The sequence below is a fragment of the Cervus canadensis genome, chromosome 8, assembly GCF_019320065.1.
Source record: "Cervus canadensis isolate Bull #8, Minnesota chromosome 8, ASM1932006v1, whole genome shotgun sequence".
Taxonomy (NCBI): Eukaryota; Metazoa; Chordata; class Mammalia; order Artiodactyla; family Cervidae; genus Cervus; species Cervus canadensis.
Genome location: NC_057393.1, coordinates 67089297 through 67101419, shown reverse-complemented (window position 1 = coordinate 67101419; position 12123 = coordinate 67089297). Strand labels below are relative to the sequence as shown.

The 12123-nt window shown below is 47.4% G+C and overlaps 1 protein-coding gene across 4 annotated transcripts in view; it reads right to left on the bottom strand.

The window, feature by feature from the left end:
* Positions 1-9535: 9535 nt before the first annotated feature.
* The window catches only part of LRRC20 (leucine rich repeat containing 20), a 74638-nt gene continuing 72050 nt past the window's right edge, over positions 9536-12123 (bottom strand). For all 4 annotated transcript variants that reach the window (XM_043476713.1, XM_043476715.1, XM_043476712.1 and 1 more), the window contains one exon: positions 9536-12030. In XM_043476713.1, coding sequence (XP_043332648.1) covers positions 11876-12030 — 155 coding nt within the window. In that variant the 3' untranslated portion in view covers positions 9536-11875. The remainder of the gene's footprint in view (positions 12031-12123) is intronic.

The following is a 12123-nucleotide window of genomic DNA, read 5'->3' as shown; positions in this document are numbered from 1 at the left end:
ACTTTCATCAAGGGGCTCTTTAGTTCTTCTTCACTTTCTGCCATAAGGGTGGTGTCATCTGCATATCTGAGGTTATTGATATTTCTCCCGGCAACCTTGATTCCAACTTGTGCTTCCTTCAGCCCAGTGTTTCTCATGATGTACCCTGAATATAAGTTAAATAAGCAGGGTGACAATATACAGCCTTGATGTACTCCTTTCCATATTTAGAACCAGTCTGTTGTTCCATGTCCAGTTCTAACTGTTGCCTCCTGACCTGCACACAGGTTTCTTAAGAGGCAGGTCAGGTGGTCTGGTATGCCCATCTCTTGAAGAATTTTCCACAGTTTATTGTGATCCACACTGTCAAAGGCTTTGGCATAGTCAATAAAGCAGAAATAGATGTTTTTCTGGAACTCTCTTGCTTTTTCAATGATCCAGAGGATGCTGGCAATTTGATCTCTGGTTTCTCTGCCTTTTCTAAAACCAGCTTGAACATCTGGAAGTTCACGGTTCATGTATTGCTGAAGTCTGGCTTGGAGAATTTTAAGCATCACTTTACTAGTGTGTGAGATGAGTGCAAATGTGTGGTAGTTTGAGCATTCTTTGGCATTGCCTTTCTTTGGGATTGGAATGAAAACTGACCTTTTCCAGTCCTGTGGCCACTGCTGAGTTTTCCAAATTTGCTGGCATATTGAGTGCAGCACTTTCACAGCATCCTCTTTCATGATTTGAAATAGCTCAACTGGAATTCCATCACCTCCACTAGCTTTGTTCATAGTGATGCTTTCTAAGGCCCACTTGACTTCACATTCCAGGATGTTTGGCTCTAGGTAAGTGATCACACCATCGTGATTATCTGGGTCATGAAGGTGATATTTTTTGTAGAGTTCTTCTGTGTATTCTTGCCACCTCTTCTTAATATCTTCTGCTTCTGTTAGGTCCATACCATCTCTGTCCTTTATTGAGCCCATCTTTGCATGAAACGTTCCCTTGGTATCTCTAATTTTCTTGAAGAGATCTCTAGTCTTTCCCATTCTATTGTTTTCCTCTATTTCTTTGCATTGATTGCTGAGGAAGGCTTTCTTATGTCTCCTTGCTATTCTTTGGAACTCTGCATTCAAATGGGTATATTTTTCCTTTTCTCCTTTGCTTTTTGCTTCCCTTCTTTTCACAGCTATTTGTAAAGCCTCCTCAGACAGCCATTCTGCTTTTTTACATTTCTTTTTCTTGGGGATGGTCATCATTCCTGTCTCCTGTACAATGTCACAAACCTCCATCCATAGTTCATTAGGCACTCTGTTTATCAGATCTAGTCCCTTAAACCTATTTCTCACTTTCACTGTATAGTCATAAGGGATTTGATTTAGGTCATATCTGAATGGTCTAGTGGTTTTCTCCACTTTCTTCAATTTCAGTCTGAATTTGGCAATAAGGAGTTCATGATCTGAGCCACAGTCAGCTCCCAGTCTTGTTTTTGCTGACTGTTTAGAGCTTCTCCATCTTTGGCTGCAAAGAACATAATCAATTTGATTTCAGTGTCAACCATCTGGTTATGTCCATATGTAGAGTCTTCTCTTGTGTTCTTGGAAAAGGATGTTTGCTATGACCAGTGCATTCTCTAGACAAAACTCTATTAGCCTTTGCCCTGCTTCATTCTGTACTCCAAGGTCAAATTTTCCTGTTACTCCAGGTGTTTCTTGACTTCCTACTTTTGCATTCCAGTCCCCTATAATGAAAAGGACATCTTTTTTGGGTGTTAGTTTTAGAAGGTCTTGTAGGTCTTCATAGAACTGTTCTTAGAGTCTGAGAAAAATGGCAAATATGGATAGTGATTCTAGGCATCTTCTCATCACTGAGGTAGATAATGAAATAAATCCTGGACCTATGAATATCCAGTTTGATTCATCAGATATAAGATCCAAAATGATCCTCATTTTGTATATAAAAAGGAATATATATGAATACATTTTCTCACTTATATTTGACATTTTAGACTAAACTCTGTATCTCTGTCAGGGTTGGCTGAGGACTGGATAAATGATGGCATATTGATACAATGGAATATTTTTCACCCATTAAAAAGAAGCAAGTGACTTTATTACATACCAAAATGGAACACGTCTTCAATTTATTTTGTTAAATGAAAAAAGTAAAGTGCAGAGCTGTCAGTGTGTATAATATAATGCCATTTGGGTAAAGACATTAACAAGTTATATATAATGTGAATATGTATAAATGAGTCTAGGGGAGTAAACAGGAAACTGTTAAAGAGTGTTGCCTCCTCAGAAAGAAACTGAGTGCTTGAGGCAGGACGTTTGGCGGTTACTGTTAGATAAATACCTACCTATTCAACAACCTCACCTATTCCTTGAACTTCCCTTTTTCAGTTTTCTCCAATTGTTTCCTCTCCCATTTCTCCCGGGACCTTGGGCTTTCTTACTCATCTCTGAGTGCCCAGCTTTTCTCAGAGAATTCACTCAAAAATTCACTCTAGACAATGCTTTGCAAATTATACTTTTTCTTCCTCCCCTTATTCACTAATGCTTATCTATCCTATTCATGCACAGCCCTGATTTTTCTGTCATCTATAAAGGGTCTGTAAAGGGTCAAAGTAGTTTCCAATCCAGGAGATGAAAGAGGACTGGTTTAAACTATTCTTGGTAATCCTGTTTCCATATTCCAGATACTTAATTTTTTAGTCTTTTTTAGCAGCTTGAGCAGTATGAAATTTATCACATGAGAAATGTGTCATTTTCCTTTAAAGTGGTCATCAGATAAGATAATGAAATGAATCTTGTAATTTTTACTTGCAAGTTTCAATATTAGTGAATAGAAGAACTATTGAATGCTGATCAAAACTTCAGAATTTTCTTGAAAAAACAATTGCAGATTCTGATTCAGAAGGTCTGGGGAGGGACCCATCCTCTGGGTCTAACATCCCCCTAGGTGCTGTTGATGCTGCTCATCTGAAGACCACACCAAGAGCAAGAGCCCCATCCAGCCTCTCAACTTTGTGTATAGGAATCCTCGAAATCCTATCAAGGGCTGCAACAGGATCACAGAGAGAGGGTGATGCTAAACCAAAAGCAATGGTCACAGTGGTAGGCTAGTGGGGGAGACCAGGGGATTCCTCCCTCAGATCATGCATACTGGCCACCTGGCACGCCATTAGGAAAAGCCCAGCCACAATACCATGGCTTGTGAGGGCGTGTGTGTGTGTGCTCAGCCACTCCACTTGTGTCCGACTCTTTGCAACCCTATGGACCGTAGCCCACCAGGCTTCTCTGTCCAGGGATTTTCCTAGCAAGAACACTGGAGTGGGTTGCCCTTCTCCAGGGGATCTTCCCAACCCAGGGATCGAACTCGTGTCTCCTGCATTGGCAGGTGGATTCTTCACTGCTGAGCCACCAGGGAAGCCCTGCTTGTGAGGGATGAAAGACCAAAGCAAAGACTTCCTACTGCTTGTCAGTCCTTGGGATGACAAAGGCCCTGAGGCACGTGCACACCTGGGGTGTTGGAGGAACAGTGGGAGGCCAGTGTGCGCCCCGTGCAGTGAAGTGCAGTGAAGAAGCGGGGATAAAGGACCAGAGAAGTAATGAAGGGAAGATCACACCTGGTCCTAGAGACCGCTGTAAGGACTTGGCTTTTACACTGAAGTGCCATGGAGACCTTGGAGGATGTGGGGAGATAGGGACTTAGGATTTAAAAGGATCCTCTGGGGAATTCCCTGGAGGTCCAGTGGTTAGGATTCCACACTTTCCCCACCAGGGCCCAGGTTCAATTCCTGATCAGGGAACTAATCAATCCCTGTTCACAAATCACACAGCACAGCTAAAAAAAAAAATTTTTTTTAAATAATAAAAGGATCCTCTTGGTGCTGTGTGGGGGAGAAACAGAGACTCTTTAGGGTACAGAGGTGGGGGCCCTGCTTTGAGTCTGGTTTACTGGGGTTCTGGTGGGTTTGGAATCTGCATCTTAAAACTTAGTCTCTTATACAGTCCAGAGATCCAGGACCAACCTTGTCCAACCCCCAGGGCCCATGCATGTTATTTTCTAGGTTCATTGAAGGGTTCATTCCCAGGCGTGACCTGCATGCTCAGTCATGTCTGACTGTTTTGCGACCCCATAGGCTGTCATCATGAGAAACGCTGGGCTGGAAGAAGCACAAGCTGGAATCAAGATTGCCGGGAGAAATATCAATAACCTCAGATATGCAGATGACACCACCCTTATGGCAGAGAGTGAAGAGGAACTAAAAAGCCTTTTGATGAAAGTGAAAGAGGAGAGTGAAAAAGTTGGCTTAAAGCTCAACATTCAGAAAACTAAGATCATGGCATCTGGTCCCATCACTTCATGGCAAATAGATGGGGAAACAGTGGGAACAGTGTCAGACTTTATTTTTCTGGGCTCCAAAATCACTGCGGATGGTGACTGCAGCCATGAAATTAAAAGACGCTTACTCCTTGGAAGGAAAGTTATGATCAACCTAGACCAGCATATTACAAAAGCAGAAGACCTTACTTTGTCACAAGGTCCATCTGGTCAAGGCTATGGTTTTTCCAGTGGTCAATGTATGGATGTGAGAGTTGGACAGTGAAGAAAGCTGAGCGCCGAAAAATTGATGCTTTTGAACTGTGGTGTTGGAGAAGACTCTTGAGAGTCCCTTGGACTGCAAGGAGATCCAACCAGTCCATCCTAAAGGAGATCAGTCCTGGGTGTTCATTGGAAGGACTGATGCTGAAGCTGAAACTCCAATACTTTGGCCACCTCATGCGAAAGAGTTGACTCATTGGAAAAGACCCTGGTGGCTGGAGGGGAATTTTTTTGGGGGCAGGGAGGAGAAGGGGATGACAGAGGACGGATGGCTGGATGCATCACCGACTCGATGGCAAAATGAGTTTGAGTAAACTCACGGGAGTTTGGTGATGGACAGGCCGAGGCCGGGCGTGCTGTGATTCATGGGGTCGCAAAGAGTCAGACATGACTGAGTGACTGAAATGACTGACTGACTGAGACTGTAGCCCACCAAGCTCCTCTGTCCATTGGATTTCCCAGGCAAGAATACTGGACTGGGTTGCCATTTCCTACTTCAGGGGATCTTCCTGACCCAGGGATCACACCCGCATCTCGTGCTTTGGTAGGTGGATTCTTTACCACCGAACCACTTGGGAACCCATTTTCTAGGTAATTGGTGCCAATGAGCTAGAATGCATCATGACTGGCACCCATCGGAGTTGCGTTGTGTGGCAGTTCTGCATGGTCCACCCCTGAAGACACCCTAATTTAAGTGTTTTCCATCTAGAGGAGAGAGGGTGTCCAGGTACCCTTGGCTGGTGAGAACCTGGATGTACACAGAGGAGCATGAGCCTCAGCTGACTCCTGGCCAAGGCTCTGAGTCATACGAGTTATTAGTTGTCCTTGGCGGCCCAACGCAGAACCTCCTAGATTCCTGAGCTGTGAAGATGGGGGACCAGTGAGCTGTCTGTCTTGTCATTTCCTGTGGGATGAAATCTCCCATCAGCATCCAGATGTCCTCCAGGGATGTGTGACAAACATCTCTGTGCTTCCCTGAGAGACAGGTTCTTGTCAGGGCACTCAAGTTGAGCCCACACAAAGGCTGGTGTAAGCAGAAGGATGAGGAAGCTCTTAGGTATATGAAGTGGGCATAATGCTGACTGCCAAGAGCTACTTACCTCTACCACCTGAGGTGTGACGGGAGGCAGTCTTAGCACCCATTTTATGGATTAGAAAAGCAAGGGTCAGGGGCTCTTCACAGGAATGTGATGGGAGAAAGAACATGTGAGTTGGAAAAAAAGCAATGGCATCTCCCATCCCAGCCAGTCTTCCAGCTCAAACTCCAGCTCTGCTTCTTCCGAGGAACACATTAACCCCTAGGCCCTAAGGCTGTCCTCATCTGCAGAGTGAGGACCAAGGGTGTGTTGCTGATAGTAAATGAGAAGACAGAGAAGTGCTGCCCAGAGCTGATAAACAGTTGGGGCCCAATGAGTGCTCCTGCTCGGACCTAGAGCAGCTGGGCTTGTGCCCGTTTTCTGAGGGACAGGTTTAGCCCACTCAGCCCTGAGGCTCATGTTCACAGAGTGATCTGACTGCTCTTGGACCCAGCCCAGCTCATGTCCTGCCCAGTGGCCCAGTGATGCAGACTCTCAGGCCCACCCTTCTTGGCCTTGGCATCTCTCCCAGCACTCTGGCCAGAAATTCTGGGCCCCTGCCAACGCTCTCTTCCAGGAACTGCTCCCCGCCCCAGGGCCAGCTTTCTGAGAAGGGACAGGCACGTTTCAGTAAAGTAAAGGGTAGCTCCAAAGTAAGGCCTAGGGTCCAACACCGAATCTGGGGGAGACTATGAACCAAACCCCTCTATGTGTGGTGATAGATGTTAACTAGACTTACTGTGATGGTCATTTCACAGTTTATACACATAGGGAATCACTGTTATACACCTGAAACTAATATAATGTTATATGTCAGCTGTATTCTCAAGCAAAGCAACCCTCTAGCCCCACACATCTTACTGTCAACATTATTAAGTCTTTGTATCTTATCGCAAAGCAACCCTCTAGCCCCACACATCTTACTGTCAACATTATTAAGTCTTTGTATCTTATCATAATCAACACAGCAGTAGTAATCCAGGAAATTCTTGCCCAGAGAGTAAAAGTTATAAATCACTGTATTGTTCATTCTAGGAAATCCCTGAAACCATCATTTAAAGGAACATCAGACTGCCTAACTCTTTAGTAAACAGCATCAAAAGAGAGCTTACAAGGACTTCACTGGCCATCCAGTGTTAAGAAACTGTATTCGCAATGCAGGGGGCACAGTTTCAATCCTTGGTCAGAGAACTAGGATCCCACATGTCACTAAGCACAGCCAAAAAAAAAAAAAAGAAAGAAAGAAAGAAAAAACTGTTTTTTTTTTCGTTTTAATAAATATTTCATTTTTTTTTCACTTTTTTAAACTGAAGGATAATAGCTTTACAGAATTTTGTGGTTTTCTGTCACACATCAACAAGAATCAGCCACAGGTACACCCATGTCCCCTCCCTCCGGACCCTCCCATCTCCCTCTCCATCCCACCCTTCTAGATTGTCGCAGAGTTCCTGTTTGAATTCCCTGAGCTATACAGCAAATTCCCGCTATCTATTTTGTACATGGTATTGTAAATTTCCATGTTTCTCTCTCCATACATCTCACCCTCTTCCTCCTCCCCTCCCTGTGTCCTTAGGTCTGTTTTCTATGTCTGTTTCTCCATTGCTGCCCTGAAAAGTAATTCACCAGTACCAACTTTCTAGATTCCATATATATGCGAGAACATATGATAGTTACATTTCTGACTTACTTTACTCTGTGTAATAGGCTCTAGGTTTGTCCACCTCATTAGAACTGACTCAAATGTGTTCCCTTTTATGGCTGAGTGATACACCAACTCGATGGACATGAGTTGGAGTAAACTCCGGGAGTTGGTGATGGACAGGGAGGCCTGGCGTGCTGCAATTCATGGAGTCGCAGAGTCGGACACGACTGAACGACTGAACTGAACTGAACTGAGTATTCCATTGTGTATATGTACCACAGCTTCTTTATCCATTCATCTGTTGATGGACATCTATGTTGCTTTCATGTCCTAGCTATTGTAAATAGCACTGCAATGAACGTTGGGGTACATGTGTCTTTTTCAATTATGGTTTTCTCAAAGTATATATCTAGGAGTGGGATTGCTGGGTCATATGGTGATTTTATTCCTAGTTTTTTAAGGAATCTCCATACTGTCTTCCATAGTGGCTGTATCAATTTACATTGATACAGCAATGCAAGAGGGTTCCCTTGTTCCACACCCTCTCCAGCATTTATTGTTTGTAGACTTTTTGATGATGGGCCATTCTGACTGGTGCAGGGTGATATCTCATTGTAGTTTTGATTTGGATTTCTCTAATGAGTGATGTTGAGCATCTTTTCATGTGTTTGTTAGCCATCTGTATGTCTTCTTTGGAGAAATGTGTTTAGGTCTTTTTCCCACTTTTTGATTGGGTTGTTTGTTTTTCTGGTATTGAGTTGTATGAACTGCTTTATATTTTGGAAATTCTTGGTCAGTTTCTCCCATTCTGAGGGTTGTCTTTTCACCTTATTTGTAGTTTCCTTTACTGTCCCAAAGCTTTTAAGTTTAATTAGGTTCCACTTGTTTATTTTTGTTTTTATTTCCATTACTCTAGGAGGTGGGTCATAGAAGATATTGCTTTGTCATTGAGTGTTCTATGTTTTCCTCTAAGAGTTTTATAGTCTTTATAGTTTTTATAGTCTTTATAGTTTTCTGGTCTTACATTTAAGTCTTTAAGAGCTTACATCTTAAGAATCATTGAACTCCTCGCCTCAAAACGTCTCCTTGTTGTGTCCACCGATCCTAAACTCTATCACGATCTTTATGCTATCCTAGTCAAGGCATCCTTCCCTGCACAGAAAGCCCCACCTGAAACCAGACTCGGAAATCTCCTTCTCATGACTGTGCCCTCCCTACACTGGCACACTGGGAAGGCATGGTAAAGATCTCCCTAACCCGGAGAAGAGCTGTTTCGGTTCTGTCTGGCCAACAGCTCTCAGCCTGTGATATTTTTGGTGAACCAGCATTCAGCAAGAAGAAATGGAGTCAGGGGAGTCTTCTGTTTGACCTTTGGGGTGGGGTGCGTGGCAGCCTGAGTCCAGGCTGATCCAAAAGACACAGCTATAGTGAAGCCCCCCAGAACCACAGACAGGGTGAGTTCTAGAAAGTCTCTTGGGGATCTCCTTACAGCCCCTTCTCTTTACAGACAGCAAACAGGGTCCAGAGAGAGGAAAGGAATTTGCCCAATGCACAGAACTCACTGCACTTGTTGGTAGATTAAATGAGTTAATATCCATCATGTGCTTAGACACTGCCTGGTGTGCCCTAAGCTCTATATGTGTTTGTAAAACAAAAGTGATGGCAAGGCTGGCCTAAAACTCAAGGCAAACTTGGGCTGATCTCCCAGATTTAGAAACAAAAACTGACTTAAACCTCAAAGCCAGGAGCAGTTTCTCACGTGCATCAGAACAGCTGGAGTTAAAGATTACTAAAGTGGCGTGCTGGGCTCCACCTCCAGAGCATCTGATTCTGTAGCTGTGGAGTTGGAGTGAGATCTCTAACCAGCTCCCCGGCTGGTCCTGAGACCCCTCCTTGAGAACTTTGGACCCTGAGAAATGAACCACTAAGGGTGTAATTTCTGGCATCAGTCAGGGAGAGATGGCAAGGCGGGGACAGTGGGCCCCTTCATCCTTCTGCGGGTACCAGGTCCCCCCAGACTGATGTTTAGACCTCTGCAGCCGCACAGCGTCAGGGCAGGCATCAACTCTGCCTGGCTGTGCCTCCGCCCACTGTGAATATTCCAAGCCACACTCGGGTCAAGCTGCTTTACCCCATAATTTCAACCAAAGGGGCAGCCCCTCCTCTTTGCCGATGGATGGGGTCACCACCCAGGCCATGTGAGATCTGTGCCATGAGAATGAATCAAACACCAACAGGCAGATGAAACCAATGCATTCTTTATTGCAGACTGAAGCGAAGGGTTCACTCACACAGTGGGCTTTGATTTGGGGCCTTCTCTGAGTGCCCAAGCTTTCCCAGCAGGCATGGGCAAACTCTCCAAGCAGAGTAGAAAACAGCTTCCAGAAGCCACCCCATCTAAGGGCTTTAGGTGACAACCTGGGGAAGCAGTAGAAGTTACCCAGGAAGGCCAGGCAAAGCCAGCTCTCCTCTCTTGGTGGCTTTGGGTCAGTCCCTTCACTGGGAGCACCACACAGCCTCTGGAAAGATAGAAGGGGCCAGGGTCTCTGGGGACTGGTTTAGGGGGACATGAACAGACTTAGACTCCATCAATGGTGCAGAGGGAGAGCCGAGAACCTTCACCCTCTTCTCTGAAAATGTCCCTAGGATCGCCCCAGGCCCCGACTTGTGGGAATCAGCTCTTCTGAAATGCAGTTTCTGGTTCCAGAAGTCTAGAATAGGGCCTGGGATTCTGCATTTCTATCGAGCTCCCATGGATGCCAACTCTGCAGGCCCACAGACCACACTTGAGCTGCAAGGCTCTGGCTATACAGTGTATTCCTGCATATTGGAAAAGTGCACCCCTTCTTTGACAAGGAAAAACCCCACTCCAGGACACAGTCTAGGGTATCCCAACCAGCCTGGGCTGGACTACAGGCTCACTCATCCCCACCATCCACAGCTGAACTCCAAAGCCCTAGAAGATCCCATTTTAGTCTCCTCAACCTGAAAACACTTTCTCCCAGAGCTTCACCAACCAGGCCTTGAAAGATGAGCACAGCGAACATCGATCATTCATCAATGGGCCAACAGTGGCCCAACCAGTCAGCCTCTTGCCGAGACCGAAGGCCTGGGCAGGGGCAGGCCGTGGAGCCGGGGAGGAGGAATGGGCCCGGGAGCGTTCTGAGAAAGGGTTAGTGCTCTGAGCAGTGGTCTGAGCTGTGAACAGCCTAACCTCAGGACAGGAAGAGGGCCACTAGTCCACAGATGTAGGGTCCGGGTAGTCTGGCTTGCTGCAGACTCCTGAGGCCTCAGCTGTCTCCTGTAGACCAGGCCAGGTGGGCTCTGGGCTCTGAGTATGCTTGCTCCACAGATGAGAAGGTGGGAGGTAGATATATCTGGGGACCAAGGGGTCAGCAGCTGTCCAAACCACAGGTGTGGTCAGGAAGCCAGAGCCCCAGGCCCCATGGAGGGACAAGCTGCCCATTTGCTGAGTGCTGTCCCAGTGTTAGCGCTGAAAGTCCCACGTCCCAGGAAACCCCTCAGTCCCGGGCACACAGAGGTGGCTGGTCACACAATTTCCTGGCCACACCCTAGACTCCAGATCGAGGGCCTAGAGATGACCAGGTCATCAGGGCTCTGGGTGGTGGCGGCCTGGGAACTGGTCACAAATCCAGGGGTCCATGGTGCCTTCTGCCCCCACGTGGACCAATGACAAGGCAGCCAGACAACTGTCTGAGGGCGACTGTGTTGAGCGTGGCACAGGTGCAGATGTCTGTGTTTCTCTCTGGGCCGTCATTCCTGCAGCAGGACCGACGCCAGGCAGACCCGGTCACCACGGGGGAGGGATGCAGCAGCCTGGACTTCCAGCCCCGCTGACTTCTTAGTCGTGGGGAAGCACAGGGCCTACTGGATATGCCCCCGCCGGTCCCTGGGCCCCTACACAAACTTTCTCAGCCGCGCCTCAGCGCTGGGCCACACTCTCTCTGCAGCTTTCCCGTGAAGCCTAGTTCCGGTTCGCGCCAATCCAGGGGCCCAGAGGGCTGAGGACGGGGCACAGTGGAGGGCCTCATCCAGGTCGGTACTCAGGAGACAATTAATAGATGGAGGTTGTCTTCTGTCACTCTCAGGGCAGCTGCTGGCTCTCAGCACTAGAAACAAAGCCTCAAACCCACAAGGGCCCGGAAAGTATGCAGCAATGCTCATCCATGGGCCCAGAAGGTACTGACGACTTGCAGGTAACTTGGAGGTATGTGTTCTGCCAAAAGCCTTCAAGGAGCCAAAAGGAGGCAAAAGCCCCTGCCAATGCCCCCTTTCTCAAATTGCACGGCTCAGAGGACCTGCCCAGGTTTGCACAGAAGCTGTGAGTGCCGGTTGCCTGGGCTCCAAGCCCCTCCTCGCCTCCTCCATCCAGGTACTCCAGGGCCCACTGCCGCTCTACGCTATCTACCTGGGACCGCCGCACCCTCCCACCACGCGCTACTCAGCCCGCCCGCCCCCAGCCCCCCAAGCTTGGCCTCACACAGGCCCATGGGACTCCCTCCCCTGGGGCGCCGGGCCAGGTGGCCTCCGTCCCCTGCTGGGTGGGCATGAGGGGGCAGGCCTAGGGTGGGGGGGCCCGGGCGCCCTCTGGAGACATGAGCATGTCGAACTTGATGAGGGGTGGGGCGATGACGCGCACCTCGGCATTCAGCGGGTTGAAGCGCAGGTTGATGCGGTGCAAGGCAGGCATGGCAGCCAGCTTCTCCACGGGCACGTCTGTCAGGGAGAAGGGGACAGGTTAGGTGGTCGGGGACACGCGGGCAGAGAAGAAGGATGATGGATTCACTCACTGTATGTGGGCTCAGCGCC